Source organism: Plecotus auritus, assembly GCF_963455305.1.
Source record: "Plecotus auritus genome assembly, chromosome: 2".
NCBI classification, from domain to species: domain Eukaryota; kingdom Metazoa; phylum Chordata; class Mammalia; order Chiroptera; family Vespertilionidae; genus Plecotus; species Plecotus auritus.
The window spans coordinates 161,025,495-161,044,292 of record NC_137771.1 but is presented as its reverse complement, the minus strand read 5'-3'; the positions used below and the strand labels follow the sequence as shown (position 1 = coordinate 161,044,292).

The 18,798-nt window shown below is 40.2% G+C and overlaps 1 protein-coding gene across 1 annotated transcript in view; it reads right to left on the bottom strand.

The window, feature by feature from the left end:
* SIDT1 (SID1 transmembrane family member 1) overlaps positions 1-18,798 on the bottom strand; it is a 115,855-nt gene that overhangs the window by 20,173 nt on the left and 76,884 nt on the right. Inside the window, 8 exon segments of the mRNA XM_080655418.1 lie at positions 1,113-1,230; positions 1,425-1,548; positions 4,527-4,600; positions 6,020-6,086; positions 7,023-7,096; positions 7,816-7,961; positions 9,234-9,305; positions 16,556-16,599. Of these exon segments, the coding sequence (XP_080511544.1) occupies positions 1,113-1,230; positions 1,425-1,548; positions 4,527-4,600; positions 6,020-6,086; positions 7,023-7,096; positions 7,816-7,961; positions 9,234-9,305; positions 16,556-16,599 (719 nt within the window).

The window sequence follows — 18,798 nt, the reverse complement described above, 5'->3', positions numbered from 1 at the left end:
TCTCTTCCCCCTCTCTCTTCCACTCCCTCTAAAAATCATTGGAAAGGAGATCCTTGGGTTAAGCAAAAATCAATAAACAAAATAAAATAAGACAGAATTTCTAGTTAATAGCCAGAGGCTAGAGCACAAACATAAAAATGACTGTTTTAGAAACCCTTATTCTTGAGTACAGAGGACATTGTTAATTGCCTACTACCAGCATCACCTCTTCCCTCCTGCTTTCTGACAGCAGCTCATTGCTAACTCAAACTTCTTAGCCCTGTTTTCAATTCAGAAATGCATACCTGTCCAGACAATATGCTTTAAGAAGGCTAACCCCACACCTGGTTCCAGGGATAGGTCCCATTGATCTAAAGGTAATCTCACCTTCTTTGCCACTGTGATTAGTGTAGAAACTCAAGTCTGAGCTAACTAGCACATAGGGAATGATTCTGGAATGGGCTCATGACTGTTTAAGCTACTGAACTGTGGGGGGACGTTATATGGGGGGCTTTTAGAAAAGAAGTTTCCATTCTCTTAAACGAAGGCTCCTGAAGCTGTGTCCTCCAAACATCGTGGGGTGGAGACAGGAAGCCAGAATCAGCTGTAACTATATTTGCCATTATAAGTTCCCTGACAGCCTGAGAATAAAAGCAACAGGTGAGAAGTGGAACCAGAGCTACTAGCCCTTTCTGCCTCTGGAGTTTCAGGTGGTGAGCTGAGCTGATAAATGTCCTTATTATTTCATTCAATTTGAATTGACTTTTCTATTACATCCATCCCAAAGCAATCTAACTGCTAAATTAGGCCAAGTTATACCGAAGGACCTTTCTAGACACTAGTTGGTGAGTTCTACCTGACTTGCCGCCTAATGATTAGCCCAAGGCTCACCTGCAGATATGGCCATGAGATCAACATTCAGTCTTAGGAGTTTTCTAGTCTAAAATGTGATCAGAGAGAAAAAACGGTGCAATATGTGGAAATCATGCCCTATAGTGAGGTGCCCTCAGGTCACTTTAGTTCATGTAAAATGTTATTTAATTCTTGCGGGTATGACCTTAGCATTTTTGGGAGGGTCCCAGGATAAGACTCCTATAACTCAAATCTATGTAGTTGATGTAAATTCTAATTACCAAATTGGAAGTTGGAGTAATTAGGGCAGATGTGGTAACAAGCACTGAGCACTCCTTCCATCATCAATGCGATGCCCATAGCATAGAAGAGACCAAAGTGTTTGGGAATCCCATACTCCTGGAAAAGGAGAGAGCGTGGTCAACAGAAAGATACCAGTGAGTGACATAGCCACAGAATCTGGAAGCCCAAGCCTGGCCTCAAGCATCATAAACCATAATCACCACCAATAAGATGTTCTTCCCTTTTGTAGCTCCTGTTTGGAATCATAATCCTTGTAGCTCCCACTTCTGATTCACCCACCCTCTGCTCACCTTGGCAAAGATGTCCTTGGCATCCAGGGCTCTTCGATGGAGAATGTCCCGGCGCAAGACTATCAGCAGGAAGAGGAAGCCCAGGAGCACATGCCCCAGGTTACTGAGAATGTTATTGAAGGCACTAAAGGGATGAGAGAGAAACCATGAGAGAGTCAGGCAATCAGAGAGATTTAGAGAATGAATGGACGAATTAGCGAGGGAACTCAGCATTTGTGTTTTCCACCTCTAACCTTTTCATAAGATTCCAAGACTGGAAAATCATCAGAGATCATCTTTAACCTTTCATTTTAGGATGCCAAGCCTGTAAAATGTGGCCACTTCCTCTCAGGGGTGCACACTATGCTTCCCAATTATGCTCCCAATCCTCTCTGGTCCCATGGGCACTGGTGTGGAATGAATCCTGGGAAAGAGAGATGCTCCAAAGATGAGCAGTTTGGGCAAGTGTTTCAGCTACACTGTGAGAGGGAATTCTCATCAATGGATCCATGTTATGTGTCAACACTCAACTCTGAAACTGTGAATTTCAGGATGTTAGCTGGTCACAACCAGTGGCTTTAATTCAGAAAACTTGTCCTAGAACAAGAAGCCAGGCTCCCAACTCCCAGGCTAATGCTCTTTCCACTTCTGGAGGCTTGCAGCATGGTCTTAGAGGCAGCAAATGTTCAAGTTCCTACATCACTGACAGCTGAGGGACCTTCAGCAAGTCCTTACTTTTCTAAGCCCTAGCATCTTCATCTAAAAAGGAGGATGGTGATAGTAACACTATCTTCCTCAAGAAGTTGTTGGGTTGAATATACTTGCAGCTCATGCCCATGGAAAAGTGTCATTACAACTAGGGACCTGATGTTTTCAAAAACATCCCTGCCCTCACCTCAGTGGATTATTCTTAGGAACATTTCCTGACACCTCATATAGGAATGAGAGAAGTATGTCTGGTCTCGACTTCTTGATTTAAATTCCTCTTTATCCATGACTGGGGTAGTTTTCCACAGATGTTTTTAGTATTTTTTAAAAACTGAGATAGCAGAGAAACCAAGATGGCGGCATAGGTAAACACCTAAACTGCTGTGTCGTACAACAATATCAAAACTACAACTAAAAGACAAAACGGACACCATCCAGAACCACAGGAAGGCTGGCTGAGTGGAAATTCTACAACTAGAAGAAAAGAGGAAAGCACATTGAGACTCAGAGGAGCTGCAAAAGGCTGAGGTACGGAGACTCGCACACGGAGAGGACGGGCGGCTGTGTGTACAGGTGGCTGAGTGCGCGGCTGGCCTTCTAAAGTGGGAGGGAGAAGGAAGCTCCCGACTGCACTGAACTCCAGTCCCAGGCGAGACCCTGGGAAACCAGACACATTCGGGGAGAAACTGGACTGTCTGGCAGTGGGCAAAACTCGAGGGTGGCTTTCTCTCAGAGGTGCTTGCAGCGATTATCACAGGACACTGAGACACAGGGGCCTCATAGGGCAGAGCTGATGGGAAACCAAGGCTATCTGCTCCGCCCTGAAACTCCACCCCATCCAAGCTGAGCAAAGAGACTTTTGCAATTTTTCAAGTCTTGTCTCATAAGAGTGTCTCCAGCACAGAAGTTCTCCCGGTGTAGACACAGCTGATCCTCACAGCCAATTGGCCTGGAGGTCAATTCCTCCCAGTGATACCAACAACAATTAAGACTTAACTACAACAAGGCTGGGCACACGGTCCACAAAGGGGTGCACCAAGAGTGTCCACCTCAGGTAACTAGGGAGGCTGAGCCACTGGGCCCTAGAAGACACCTACCACACAAAGCTACTCTACCAACTCAGGGAATCAACGAAATTGCTGAGACAAAGAAACAGATCACAAATGAAAGAAATGGAGGAAAGCAAATGACTGGATATAGAGTTCAAAACCACGGTTATAAGGTTTTTCAAGAATTTCCTAGAAAAGGCCGATAAATTTAGCGAGACCCTTGAGGATATGAAAAAGGACCACCTAGAAATTAAACATACACTGACTGAAATAAAAAATATTATACAGAGACCTAACAGCAGACTAGAGGACTGCAAGAATCAAGTCAAAGAGTTGAAATACAAAGAAGCAAAAAACACCCAACTGGAAAAGCAAAAAGAAAAAAGAATCCAAAAATTTGAAGATAGTGTAAGGAGCCTCTGGGACAACCTCAAGCATACCAACATCAGAATTATGGGGGTGCCAGAAGAAGAGAGAGAGCAAGATACTGAAAACCTATTTGAAGAAATAATGACCGAAAACTTCCCCCACCTGGTGAAAGAAATAGGCTTACAAGTCCAGGAAGCGCACAGAACCCCAAACAAAAGGAATCCAAAGAGGACCACACCAAGACACATCATAATTAAAATGCCAAGAGCAAAAGACAAAGAGAGAATATTAAAAGCAGCAAGAGAAAAAGAGTTAGTTACCTACAAGGGAGCACCCATATGATTGTCAGCTTATTTCTCAAGAGAAACTATGCAGGCCAGAGGGGAGTGGTAGGAAATATTTAAAGTGATGAATAGCAAGAACCTACAACCAAGATTACTCTACCCAGCAAAGCTATCATTCAGAATTGAAGGCCAGATAAAGAGCTTCACAGATAAGAAAAAGCTAAAGGAGTTCATCACCACCAAACCAGTATTATATGAAATGCTGAAAGGTATTCTTTAAGAAGAGGAAGAAGAAGAAAAAGATAAAGATAAAAATTATGAACAACAAATACATATCTATCAAGTGAATCTAAAAATCAAGTGAATTAAAAATCTGATGAACAGAATAAACTGGTGAATATAATAGAATCAGGGGCATAGAAAGGGAGTGGACTGACAATTCTCGGGGGGAAAGGTGTGTGGGAGGTGCGGGAAGAGACTGGACAAAAAGCGTACACCTATGGATGAGGACAGTGTGGGGGAGGTAAGGGCAGAGGGTGGGTTGGGAACCAGGTGGAGGGGAGCTATGGGGGGAAAAAAGAGGAACAATTGTAATAATCTGAACAATAAAGATTTATTAAATTAAAAAAAAAAACACAAAAAAACTGAGATAGCAACATTACATAGAAAGGCATTTCTAAAAGCCTCATGGGCTACCGGTGGACTGGGCTTACCTCAGGACGCCCAAGGGGTGAGCACAGAGGAAGTTGTAATAACAGATATCCTGGTTTCCAGTGACATTTACTACCTGCAAATTCAAGAGTGAGAAGAGGAGATGCAGTTTTTCTCAGTCCCCTGAAATCACAAAAAGCAGCACTGCTCACATTAATAGACTGTCGTGACTCACAGTGGAACCAGCACTCCTTCTCATCAGGCTGGGTCATTATCTGCCACCTTCCCTCAGCACAGGCACATTTCCTTTAGATGCTACCATCTTGCTTTGAATTGAAATATTCTATCTTCCCCATTATATGGCTTCAAAGTGGAATTCAACTGAGTTTGTTTTCTTTGTTCTCATGATAAAAGGAGTATCAAAGGATGCTAACATTGGGACATGCCTATTAGGACTGACTGACATGATATGTCCTATTTTCTAGATGAATGCTGGAAGGTCATGAAGCTGTCCCATCCTCTGTGAAAATAACCATAGTGCAGGTAGACATGAGGATATGGTGTTCAGTTTTCCATATTTATCACCATCTCTATCATCAAGAATCTTCCCAGACCACAGTATAGATATGTCTTCTGACAGGGCCCCAAAGTATTCAGAGAATATTTAGATTATAAATTGTGGTATTCAGACCTCATAAAGTACTTGTTCTCATAATGCAGTACATGTAGTTAATATGAAATTGGCTAAATATTATTAGAACTTTGGTTCTCAAAGTTGGCTGTACACTGGAATCACCAGGCATTTAATAAATACTGATGGCTAGTTCCACTCTAAGAGACTCTGACCTAATTGCTATGGAGTACAGCTTGGACGCTGGGATTTTTAAAAGTTCCCCAGATGTTTTTAATGCACAACAAAGTTTGAGAACCACTTCACTGGAAACACCTTCAGCCTCGTGCTAATCTAAATGGACTTTCTCACAGAGAATAAATCCTAGAGAAGGTCACTCAAGTGACCTGGACCCTTGGGTTTTATGAAGGAGTATTAGGGATTCTTAAGCTATTTTAATTATTATTTATGTTTATTTGTTTTTTATTTTGTTTTCTTTTTATTTTAATATATTTTAATTTTATGAAGCTGTTTTTACTTTTACAAAAAAATATTTCCCCTTAATGAGAGGGCACAGGCTAAATGAGACATCAGGCGTCTTTGTTTTGATCTGGAAACTTATTTACTCTACTCATTATCCCATCACGGTCAAGTTCAGACTGCTAAATCATAGGCACAATTGATAGATACTGTGACTGAATGAGTGCAAGGTAATAATTTCGGATTGGTAGACAAAATAATACAAGAGGTCCCAAGTCTCCCTCTGATAAAACAATTGGGAATTAGATTAAGATCAAAGATGAAGCATTGGAGAAGTCCAATTAGAACCCAACTGGGAAATTAATTTTTGGACCAATTCCAAGTTATACCTTTCTCTGTATGTCACAGCAAAGCTCTCTACCTGCAGTATGAGAGCGTGGGTTCTGGGTTCAGGGCCGCACTTACTGTCTGGTAGGTGATGACCAGCTGGATCACAGGTAGTGCATAGAACACAGCGATAGTGATGATATTCCTATGCAGGCAGAAAGAACCGGAAATAGCTATTTCCAAATTAACAATGAAATCTTAAAGTTTTTTAAAAAGGAATGCTTTTACCCCATAAGTCCTTAGTCAACTCACAAAAGCAATTTAAAACTGATAATGTGGTTCTTGTTTCTCCAGTCATTTGTAAAGCAGTGTAAATAATACTTGCTTCTGTTTTAACCAAATTACTAATGAGAATCTATTGCTTAAGGATGTTGTTAGAGGAAACATGGTCAGAATGCAAGTCATGGGAGATGGATCACACAAAGGGATGTGGCTCTCTTAGATTCCTCTTAGTTCCAAAATGAAGGTTCCACTATGAAATTCCATGTGGTCCCCACTGTCCCTTGTTTTCCTCTAATATCTGTATCCAATTAAAGGGGAAAGTAATTGGGAAGAGAAAGGAATCGGAAGATCCGTCACAGTGTCAGCCTGGGTTTTGAGGAGGCGGGGTGGGGCGCCTGCCAGACAGCTCAGCCTCTCAGCTCGAAGGGTGGTGGCATCAGTGTGTTTGACTATTCTGGGGTAGTTTCTAGCTACTCTGAGATGCTCTAGGTGTCTAGTCCCTGAAATTCCTGGTTCGTCCAAGAGCAAGGCCTGGTGAGGAGAAGAGGAGATAGCTGCAGATTAGCATGTCTCATGCAAGGTAATGACATTAATGTTATTGTTGTGTTAGCCTTCTGGAAGAGAATTTGGTGTGCTCCCTGCATATATGGGAGTCTACTACCATTCTTATTTTTTCTTTGTATTTATTAATTTAGGGCTGGTTGCCTTTTATAGTTTATTTTTCCTATGGGATGTGGCATGGATTTTTGAAACACCTATATCTGTGCCTCATTAAACACTAAAACCTGTAACAAAGTTACACAAAAAAACCTTTAAATTTTAATAAAGATAACTATGGCCCTCTTGGTCATCTACTCACCAAAAATAAATCTTATATTTTTTGCTGATGATTCTCCGGTCTTTCCTGGACAGATCTGACAGGTAAAGGAACATCTGGGAAGCCAAGTAAAGAGAGAATGCAAAACTGTACTTGCTTTTTTCCCCCCCATAAGATACAAAGGAGAGCTTTACAAATTTCAGTTCAATCCCTTACTAGGTAATTAAATTTATTTAACAAGATTTTTCTTTTAATCTTGCTTATCCCAGAATATCGTAATAAAAATCCTAGTATTTCTTCTTGGACTATTAAGGATTGGCTGATGTGGAAAAACTATTGGGAATCGAATGCTTCTTATATCTCAAGAATTGGATTTCCCAGTTTTCAAAGAGGTCCACAGTGTGGTTCTTGAATTGTAGGACTGAAACTATGCAATTCACCTTCATACACCTTCCCAGATAAACACAATATAATAAGTATGCACCAGAAAGAAGTACACTTTACTCCTAAAGGATGATATGCACATAACCAGAAAGTCTTTCCCAACTACACCCTTCAGTGAATCTGTTCTTCCATCTGGTTGGATCCCTCCCTCCTTTATTGTCCACAAGCTGTCACTTCAGACCCTGATACTCTATTCTCTTTATTGTTCTTATTTTCTTCCTCCAGACAGAAGTGCTAATTAGAGGATTGCTTCTAGTCTGTAGTTTTAGTTTATCTAAAAAGCCCTTTGGGAAATAAGACTTTCTCCTGAAGGAAAACAAATAAAGGACACAAAGGCATTGCTGAAGTTGTAATCAACTGCGCTTCAGAGAGGACAGCCAGGCAGAGGTACCTTGGTCCGGATGACATTCTTATCACTCTCAATGTCTGGCATGGTGTCGAAGTCACTCTCCTCCACGGAGCTGTCTGAGTCTGAATGGTATGGCTGCCCCCCATCAGAGGAGGACATCTGCCTGCCGGGACTGGAGCTTGACTCATCTGAAACAGAGAACGCTCATCTGCCTTCCAAAGTCCAAGAACCCAAGCTGCCCTTCTTCTCTGCGAAAAGCACAGTGCTGACTCATACTAGTAAAAACTAACACCTTACCCACAACACATGATCTTTCTCTCAATTCCTCCTCAACAAACTTTTACTGTTCCTCTTCTATTTTTAAGGATATAAAGACATCTGCTCTGTTAACTATTGGATGCAAAGATAATATGCTATATTTCATGTTTCATATTTAAAATATGAACATAAGTATATAAATATATGCATGCACATAGTTATGTATAGCATCTACCACGTATACTTGTCAGCGCACCCATATCCAGCAGCTCTACATGGCTTGTGGATCAAGTATTTGTACACGGAAATCCCCCACATGCCGCATCTAGGATTACATAATGTAAGCAACATTCTCAGGAAGAGGAATCCTTGTGTTCCCGTGAACACTTCCCAGAGCAGATGGGAATTTGTGCAGCTTGATGAACACATGTGCTGAGCCTACTTCCGCTTTATTTCTTCTGTTCAGATGGCTAAACAATAAAAAAAGCTCCTGTTCTGGCAGAGCCAGAAATAAGTCGCCTGCACTGAGCCCACATGCTTCTCAAAAGTTACAGAACAATAGGGCAGGGATACAGGATCCCAGTCCCTCTACACTGACATTTGAGGTACAGCATTCATAGGCCAATAAGTGTCATGAAAGTGCATGGAAGCGTCAAAGCACTCCTCCAACAAGACAGGGCTTGGAATTCTGTTCCCTTCAGGCCACTTAATGAACTCTGGGGGTTGCCAGGTGCATGACTGGGTGGCAGTGAGCAGGTTCAATTATGAAGTTAGCCCAAAGGAAAGACTGGGAGGCTTCAGCCATGTTCACCTGCAGCTCAGCCTTAGTCTTCCTACCACCCTTACTCCCCTGAAACCTGAGAATGAAACAGTTCGTCAGTTGAGGTTGGGCTCACTGACATCAGACTCTGACACATCTTTCAAGTCCTAGTCAGGCTGGATATGAAAAAATCTCCATGGGGACCTTGGGAGGTTGATGGCAAACCATTGTAGGGAATTCTGCTCAAGTGTTGCTAGCAATCCAAGAAACAGAATAATAGAACTGGAGAAAGTTACAACTGGAAGAAATCTTCCAGATCATCCAACCAATTTATCTTATAAAGACCATACAGTCTTATGTGATGACTGCCTTGCCCACTCTCACAGTCATTAGTGGCTGGAGACTTAGGAAGCACTTCCATGAATGGACTCATAGGAAATACCTATTGCCCCGTAGCTGCTCCCTTCGGGGGTGCTGGCAGCAATGGGATGTGATACCGCTAGAGTTCCAGAGCCTGTTAAAAAGCAAAGCAAAGAGGGAAACACTTTATGTCCAGTTGCTAAAACGAACACAACACAATTCTAAGTAGTTTAAATGATCAGCACACAATATTTTAAATTTGATATTCTTTTACTCTAATACAGGAGTCACCAAACTGTGGCCTACAGGCCAAATCTAGCCTGCCACCTGTTTTTCTATGGCCCTCGAACTAAGAATGATTTTTAAATGTTTAAATTATTGGAGGGAAAAATCAAAAGGAAAATAATACATCATGACAGGTAAAAATTATAGGAAATTAAAATTTCAGTATTCATATATAAAATTTAATTGAGATATAGTCACACTCATTTGGGTATGTCTATGGCTGGTTTTAGCTAAAATGAGCAGGTTTGACAGAGACTGTATGACTGGCAAAGCTTAACATATTTACTATTAGGTACTTTAGAGAAAAGCTGATGATTCTCATTGGACAGTATTGCAGAATCACAAGAACAAAGGAGCATGGGTGCCGAATCCTTGTGAGGAAGGCCACCACTGAACAAAAATGTCGAAATAAACGCCTGTGATTAAGGCACTGTAATTTGGAGGTTTACTTGTTACAGCAGTTAGCAGAACCCTCACAACAGGCTGAAAAAGCCCAGATAGGAAAGGAAATTTCCGCACTCCTTGTAGCAATAAATAATAGCAACATGAACTAAGGATGTGAATGAACGTTGGTTATTTTGAGGGATATTTAGGAGGTAGAATAGGAGTATCTATTGCCAAGAGGTTGTTGTCAGTGAGAGAAAAAGATTCTAAAAAAATACATCTGAGCAGGTATCTAGGCAGTTTCTGACTTCGTGCCGTCACGTTTCCGGGAGCCACACTCATCTGTGGAGACGCACGAGAACGATTCTTTACTGTCTCCTGAGCTTTGCCAAGGATCTGGGATATTGTCGGGCTGGTGGGGATTCCTTACTGAAATCTTCCTTCTGAGAGATGCGATTGCTTCTGTCGCAATACAGGCAAAAAAATATGTAACTTGCCAGTCTCTTGTACTATTGTAGGGAAATATCTTTTCAGTGAAGCCATAACTGAGAATATTCTTTCATATCCTCACTGCAAATATATTTCTATTTCTTCATTGAATGCATGGATCTTTATAGTTTACATTAATACTAGAGTGTAACACATGTAAAAGGACCCAAAGCCTCAAACAATTCATCATTTGTCACAGTTGGCTCTCTTCATCCAGCTCTCAAACTACACTTCCACTAGTGGGCAGTAAAATCATTCAGTTTTGCAAGCCAACTTTATAGGCTTTCCATTTTGTTTTGTTTTGTTTTGTTTGTTTTACGCTTTGTGTGTCCATTTATTTCCTCCATGAGAAGAAAAATTAAATCTCAAGTCCAAAATATTTAGCCAAACGATGAGAGATACCTGATGGCCTTGGAGACTCAATTGCCTTCCTCACTTTGATGGCTCAGCAGCTGGACAGCAATACCTTGGAGCTAATGGCAGAATTCCTGGCAGGCAAGGCTATTCCCAGGGCCCTCAGAATGCAGACTCCCTGGCATTGTTCCTAGGCTTGGAGATCCCTTGATGTATTTCTTATTATTTAAAGAAATACGTTCCCTGGCTTTTCTTGGACTTACCCATAATTGCATGGTATCAACACCATCTCTACTTTTCATCCAATTTCCAGGCATAGAAACAGGTTACTTTCAGACTCTTAATGAGAGATTAAATCTTTGAGCACATAACAGTGTTATGGGAAGATGGTGATTACAGTTTGACTGACTTTTTTGACCTAGGACAGATTTGGCCATAGTTACAGCATAGAACTCTGCTGCTGTTTCTGCTGCTGCTACTATTGACTATATTAGTACTATAACAAGTACTAACACTGTTACCACCACCATTTCTCCTCCTACTAACGCTTCTGTTACTATTACTACTGCTGCGGCTGCTGCTGCTACGATCACTACTATTGGCCAATGGTTATTGAAAGCTTACTGTGCATCAGACACTCTTTTGAGTTCTTTACTAGAATTTAAATTTTTCAACAACCCTATGAAGTGGGTACTATTGTTATCACCATTTTAAAGACAACAAGGGGAGTTGCTGAGAGATGAAGTAATTTGCCCAGAGCCACTCTGATGTTGGATGGATATTGGTTTATTATATTGGTCTCAGTTAAAATTTTTCTTAATTGAAAGAAGCACAAGGGTTTTCCTTCAAAATATGAATAACTGGCAGTAAGCATGTTGCTTTGGTGGAGTGCTCCAGAATATCTTTCAAAAGAGACAAGGAGGTTGAGGCTCATATGCATCTCCACTACCATAAGCACAATCTTCGCTCTTTAGATTGGCTGCTGTGCTTGCCAGTGATTCCTTACTGGGCCATGCTCCTGCCTTCTTTCTGTCTAGTTCATTGTGGGAAGTCTCACAAAAATCACTGTAGTGATCGTATCCCTAGGTGCTATAGTCAGTCTTTTCCATTTACATTTCCCTCAGTCCTTTTCACATTTTTTTTTTCCTTTTCAAGTGGAAGCTCCCTATTTTTAACCACTAACCTCTGTCCCTTATTTAAGATTTAATTAAAAAAAAATAAATGTGCAAATAGTAAGTGAAGAATGACACTAAAATAATTTAACCCAGAATTTTTGGCATTTTGGTGTTACTGAGAAGCCCTCTGATGAGGTAAGTAGAAGTGCACATAGGAAAATGATGAGGCCAGTTTTGGCAGGAGGTTGTAATGGATGTGGGAGCCAATGGTTTTTGTGTGTGTGTGATCAAAAGAGAAAAAACAAACAAACAAAAACTAAAAAGTAAATGAGAAAACAAAAACAACCACTGTTTTGTTAGGTGACAACTCCATTAAAAAGAAAAAGCCAGCTGTGTAGGTCTGTTTAGACTTGGATGTGTCACTCATTTCTGCACTTTGCTCTGCCTCATTCTGAGCCAACAGCAGAGGTTCTGTGATGATTAAGAACATCAAGAGTTTCATGTGCAATATAATTGCCAGCACGTAAAATGTTTGAACTCTGTGGACTTTTATAGGTATAATTTAAATATACGATGGGTCAACACCAGATAATTTTTCTTATGTCTAAACCTTTTTAGAATAAAAAGCCAAAGCATTTTCTTCCAAACTTCAAGTATGATCAATGGTCCTAGAAGGCAAGCCATTTTTACACTTATCTTATGGTGTTGAGAAAGCAGAATTAAATACAAAAATATTAGCTCATAGGACAGACCAAGATGTTCTGGCTGGAAATAAGCAAACTTATAAGGTTGTGAATGAGCTAATCTAATTGAGGAAACTTGTTCCGTTGTGTTTTTCTCTGAGCACAACCCCCTTGCCATCTGTCTACTTTACTAACATAGAAAAAGATATGCTTGCATGCTTGCTCTTTATGTTAAATGCTCTGTGTGAGGGGAAAAAAATGTCATTTCATTCTGAGCATATTTGGAACTTGCAGGGACTTCATATTTATAACTGACCTGTCTCTTCCCATTTCTGAACGCAGGAAGTTGGAAGCTGAAGAGGGAGTTGGAAATGATGTGAACTAGCTGCCATGAAATTCCATTTTTATGTCAGTTGGCTACTTACCCCAACTAATTTCATGTTTTGTTTCAAAAGCTGAGGAGAAAATGAAGGAAACCACTAATCTTTGTAGAGGGATATAAAATTCCACTCTAAGGAAAAACTGCGCAAGAAAAGTCAAGGAAATTTGGAAAAAGAAGAGTAGCGAGTCAGGACTCGCATTGAGACCCATTGCCCCAGAGCCTGGTGATGACCTGTGCTCCTTGGTGTCTCCAGACTCAACACACTACTTGTCTTACTCCCTCTGAACCCTGCTCTTTGCTGAGAGGCTGACTCAACAATGGCTCTATCCAGGGAAGGGTTCATTGGATTGGCCATATGGTTCTTAAATGTACAAACCTGACAGGTTTGTCAAGCTTCCTCACTTGAAAAAGTGACCTTGTCTTATGCTACACCCAGGTTCGTGGTGACAGCTCAGGTGCCCCACAAGCCTGTGAGGTATGCTTCATTCATCTCTCTTCCCACTTGGTGTCTGAATTTCTGTACAGACTCTTTAACAATGATGAGAAATATGGGTTTCTCTGCTGATAGAGCCAGTGGAGGAAAGGTTTTTAAAGCACAGAGCTTTTCCTACTACTCTTCAGATGACCTCAGAGAACCCTGCTTTAAGTCCTAAGTGATGAATGGAGAATACATTGTCCCTTCAAGGACTGAAGAAGCTTTTTACCAGCACTATTTCCGCTTCATCTGGCTCTAGGGTCTCCTTTCCTTTTTTATCCAATGAAGTATAAAATAAGTTCTTTGTCTTTTTAGGATAGTTGGAGCCAATGTTGACATATTTCATATAAAACTTAAAGAACTGCAGACAAGTCAAAGAATAACAAGTGCAGAGGAGTCGGCAGGTTCTCCAGATGCAGCCTTCCTGTGGTTACCTAACTAAAATAGAGCTGCCACCAGCCCCTAAGGCATTTCCTGGAGCTCTGAGCTCCACTGAACTGCCTGTAGCTCCATAGTCACACTAATCTTGGCCCTGGAGAGAGACAGACATTCTGAATGAATCCTGGTCCTCTCCAAAGGTTCCTCCCTGAATGTCTCACTTAAGCTTCCAGATAAAGTCCCTCTCTGAGGTTGGCTTATCAATATTCTGTTTGATATGTTTAAAAAAGTCACTAACTGGTTTTTTCTCTAGGGTAGATCTTGTCTTCTCTGCTCTTGTTTTAAATCACGTAAGTCTCCTCTCACTAGTGGTCCTGTGACGTGAGTTGTATTATCTTTGATCTTTCCCTGTAGTCTCTCTGCTACAAAGATTCTTTATTTCCACCCTATTCAAAGCCCTTTGTGGTGAACTTTCTTATTCCATACTTTCTAACTAAGCTGGGATTTTGTTCAGGTATCCTCACCTGTGCCTGGCAGTCCGTGTGTGTTTAGGTCTGTGATTCTCAGGAATGGAGAAAATGTTTTGCCCCCAAGATGACATTTGGCAATGTCTGGAGACATTTGAGTTGTCACAGGGAGGGAGTGTACTGCTGCATTCTAGTAGGTAGAGGTGAAGGATGCAGTTAAATGTTGAACTTCCTGCAATACATAGGACAGCCCCCAACAAACAAAGACCTATCTGGCCTGTAATGTCAATTAATGTTGAGTTTGAGAAACCCTGGTCTTAGCAAAAGGTGATCTCATCCTAATTCTATAAGTAGGCTTAATGGATCTGTGGGTAAATATGTTCCTTTGCAGGGACTGGTTTACCAATAAGTATATGATTCACTATAGGCCAATAAAGTGAGAATAAGTTGCTGGGTGCTTCTGTAAAAAGTCCTTCCCTCTGGAGAGTGTCAAGTGAAGGTATAAACCTGATCCATCTCACCACCAGCACTGAGGGCAATGGAGAGCCAAGGAAACGGCAGGGAAAGGACCAGAGCCACCTGACTCAGTCAGTCCTGAAGCCCAACTTTCTGCTCAACTTCCAGGGAGAGGAGCTTCATATGGTTTAGGCATGTTTGAGATAGAATTTCTTGTTACTTGCAGCCACATGAAACCTAATTGATGCACCTTTATTCTTTCCTTCCCTTCCTTTCATTTCCTTTCCTTTTCTTTTGGTCACTCATAAATTTCTTCTGCCATCTGAAGGGCACCTCTAGCTCTTAGATAATTTTCAGGGCCTTCTTGATTTTGACAATCATCTGGCCCAAGTCTCAGCTCTGTTCACCTATGTTTCACTGTTCAGGAGAGTCTTCTGAACATGGTGTTCCCTTAACTATCATTATAATAATAAAATTACTTCACTCATACAATAAAAATAACAGAGTATTCATTCACAGAGCACCGAATGGGATCCAACCAATTAGGCTTTCTAAGTTCAACCAGGCATAAAATAAGAGCAAAACCTGGGGAGCACTGGAGAGAAAAAGGTGAAATCCAGAGAGAAGGCAAATTTACCCAAACATTTTATGAATAAAAGGGAAAGTATTTAGCATGTTAATGACAGTAAAGCAGGTGTCCTTTCACAGTCTCTTATAGTGGCTGTTGAATGTTATTTAAAAAAATTGCCTGGGTGGCTGAAAAAATAGACATGCTGATAGTAAGGAAGACAAAAGTCAAAGGAAGGCAGGAGAAGAAGCAGGGGGGAAATTCCTGCTGGTTGTGTGTGTGGGGGAGGGGCTCAATTTGTGTCTTTCTAAGATTCCATGGGTTCATTTAAGTGTTGATAACACAAACTAAACATCTGCTGCTTGTGACTTAAAAATCAAGTCTCACTTATCATTCCTTTTCCAAATGATCACTCTTTGCCAAATGGCGTATGAGTACTGTGAAACTCATGCTGATGTAGGCTTTTCAAAAATGAGGACATACATAAAAGTACAAATTTCCAGTTATAAAATAGGTAAGTCCTGAGAATGTCATTAATGTACAGCATGGTGACTGTAGTAATACTGTATTGTATATTTGAAAGTTTCTGAGAGAGTAGATATTTAAAGTTCTCATCACAAGAAAAAAATGTGCATGTGTGGTAATGAGTGCTAACTGAACTCATTGTGGTGATCCTTTTACATAACATACAAATATTGACTCATTATGTTGTATACCTGAAACTTATACAGTGTTATATAACTCAATTTAAAAAAATGAAGACATTTGATTTTTTTTAAGTTTTGATAAAAAATATCAGGCAATTGAATTCCTTTGTTCAAATTCTCAGAGTGGAGGAAAGGGCATATTACAATGGTTGGATAATCAATTACTCTGGATTTCTCAGAGTTATTATTCTTATGATATTTGCTAGTCTCAAATATTTCAGTTTTCTAGTTACTTGAATAAAAAAAAAACACACACACAACACCTCTATCTCAATTTGGGAAAAGTAAACTCTGAATTAGAGTTAACAATACATTTTTAATATTGTTCATAAATCAACTTGGGGATAGGTATAAACAAATTATATCCTCGAAAAGATTTTACTTTTAAAAAGGATGAATGGCTGACAAATGGACTTGTGGATAATTACAAGGGACGCTCCAAGTAAAGGTTTTCAGTATGAGTTCTATATCTCAGTAATTATTGGTTCTCACTGAGCTCCATTTTCTGTAGAAAGGCTGCAGATTAGAGTATTTTGTGGGTTAGGAACCAAGGGAAGGTTTGGAAATTATAAAGGGCATAGAGACCTTAAAAGAAGTACCCAATGGGAGTGTTACCATATACATGACATCAATTTGATTTGAAAACAGGGATTTTTCTTACCATCATTGGAACCAAAGCTTACATCAATGGATTTTCTCTGAAACCTGCAAGAAAAGCACATACACATGCTCCTAAGGCAACGAAAACCTCAGCATTTTATATGTGTCCTCTATAGACTTTATTGCAGATTTGTCTGCTAGAATCTCTTAAAAATGGGCCTTTGGATGTGGAGAACTTGGGACTCTGATACATTGCTAATAGGATTGTAAAATGATGTAGCCACTTAGGAAAAGTTTGGCAGTTCCTCAAAAAGTTAAACATAGAGTTACCATATAATCTAGCAGTTCTATCCCTAGGCATGTGCACATGCACACACACACACATGTAAATTCATTAATTTATTTTCAGATTAATTTATTTTCAGATAATTCACATACCATAAAATTCACACACTCTTTAATATGCACAATTCAGTGAGTTTTAGTATGTTCACAAAGTTGTACAACTATCACTATTACCTAATTTGAGAACATTTTTATCATCCCCCAAAGAAATCTCAAATCTATTAGCAGTCACTCCCTATTCCCCTTCCTCCCAGCTCCTGGCAACCACTAATCTACTGTCTGTCTCTATAAATCTGCCTATTCTGGAAATTTCATGTAAATGAAATATACTATATGTAGTCTTTCCTGACTGGCTTTTTTCACTTAATGTTTTCAAGGCTCATCTATATGATATATGAATCAACACTTCAGTCATTTTATGGCTAATAGTCCATTGAATGGATATATTACATTTCTTTGTTTATACTTGGGTGGACATTTTGGTGGTTTCAACTTTTTTGTTTTGTTTTTTGTTTTGTTTGTTTTAAAAAATAAATCTTTATTGTTCAGATTATTACAGGTGTTCCTCTTCCCCCCCCCCATAGCTCCCCTCCACCTGATTTCCCACCACACCCCATGCCCTTACCCCCCGCCACTGTCTTCATCCATAGATGTAAGATTTTTGTCCAATCTCTTCCCGCACCCCTCACACCCCCTTCCCCCTGAGAATTGTCATTCCACTCCCTTTCTATGTCCCTGATTCTATTATATTCATCAGTCCATTCTGTTCATCAGATTTTTTATTCACTTGATTTTTAGATTCACTTGTTGGTAGGTATGTATTTGTTGTCATTTTGTTGTTCATAATTTTTATCTTTACCTTTTTCTTCTTCTTCCTCTTCTTAAAGAATACCCTTCAGCATTTCATATAATCCTGGTTTGGTGGTGATGAACTCCTTTAGCTTTTTCTTGTCTGTGAAGCTCTTTATCTGACCTTCAATTCTGAATGATAGCTTTGCTGGGTAGAGTAATCTTGGTTGTAGGTTCTTGCTGTTCATCACTTTGAATATTTCTTGCCACTCCCTTCTGGCCTGCATAGTTTCTGCCGAGAAATCAGCTGACAGTCATATGGGTACTCCCTTGTAGGTAACTAACTGTTTTTCTCTTGCTGCTTTCAAGATTCTCTCTTTGTCTTTTGCCCTTGGCATTTTAATTATGATGTTTCTCGGTGTGGTCCTCTTTGGATTCCTCTTGTTTGGGGTTCTCTGTGCTTCCTGGACTTGTAAGTCTATTTCTTTCACCAGGTAGGGAAAGTTTTCGGTCATTATTTCTTCAAATAGGTTTTCAGTATCTTGCTGTCTCGCTTCTTCTGGCATCCCAATAATTCAGATGTTGGTATGCTTAAAGTTGTCCCAGAGGCTCCTTACACTATCTTCATATTTTTGGATTCTTTTCTCTTTTTGTTTTTCTGGTTGGGTGTTTTTTGTTTCCTCATATTTCAGATCTTTGGTTTGATTCTTGGGGGTCCTTTGATCTACAGTTGAATTTCTGTATATTCTTTATTTCAGACAGTGTATACTTAATTTCTGACTAGTCCTTTTCCATTTTTTGGCATTCTCATTAAGGTCCTTGAAGGTCTCACCAAGCTCCTCGGAGGTCTCATCAAGTTTCCTGGTGGTTTTTAGAAGATTCTTGAGTAACCTTATAAATGTGGTTTTGAACACTATGTCCAGTAGTTTGCTTTCCTCCATTTCTTTCATTCGTGACATGTTCCTTTGTCTCTGCATTTTGCTGCTTCCCTTTGTTGATGGAGTGGAAGAACTGCTGTGCTGGAGACACGCTTATGGGGCAGGACTTGCTTCAGTGGGGCTTTGGTGCTCACTGAGTCTGCCTCTTGAATGTGCCACTTATGGATGTGAGTAGTGAAATCTGGTGTTGTCTCACACTGACCACTAGATACACTAGCTTCTGGATCTCCAA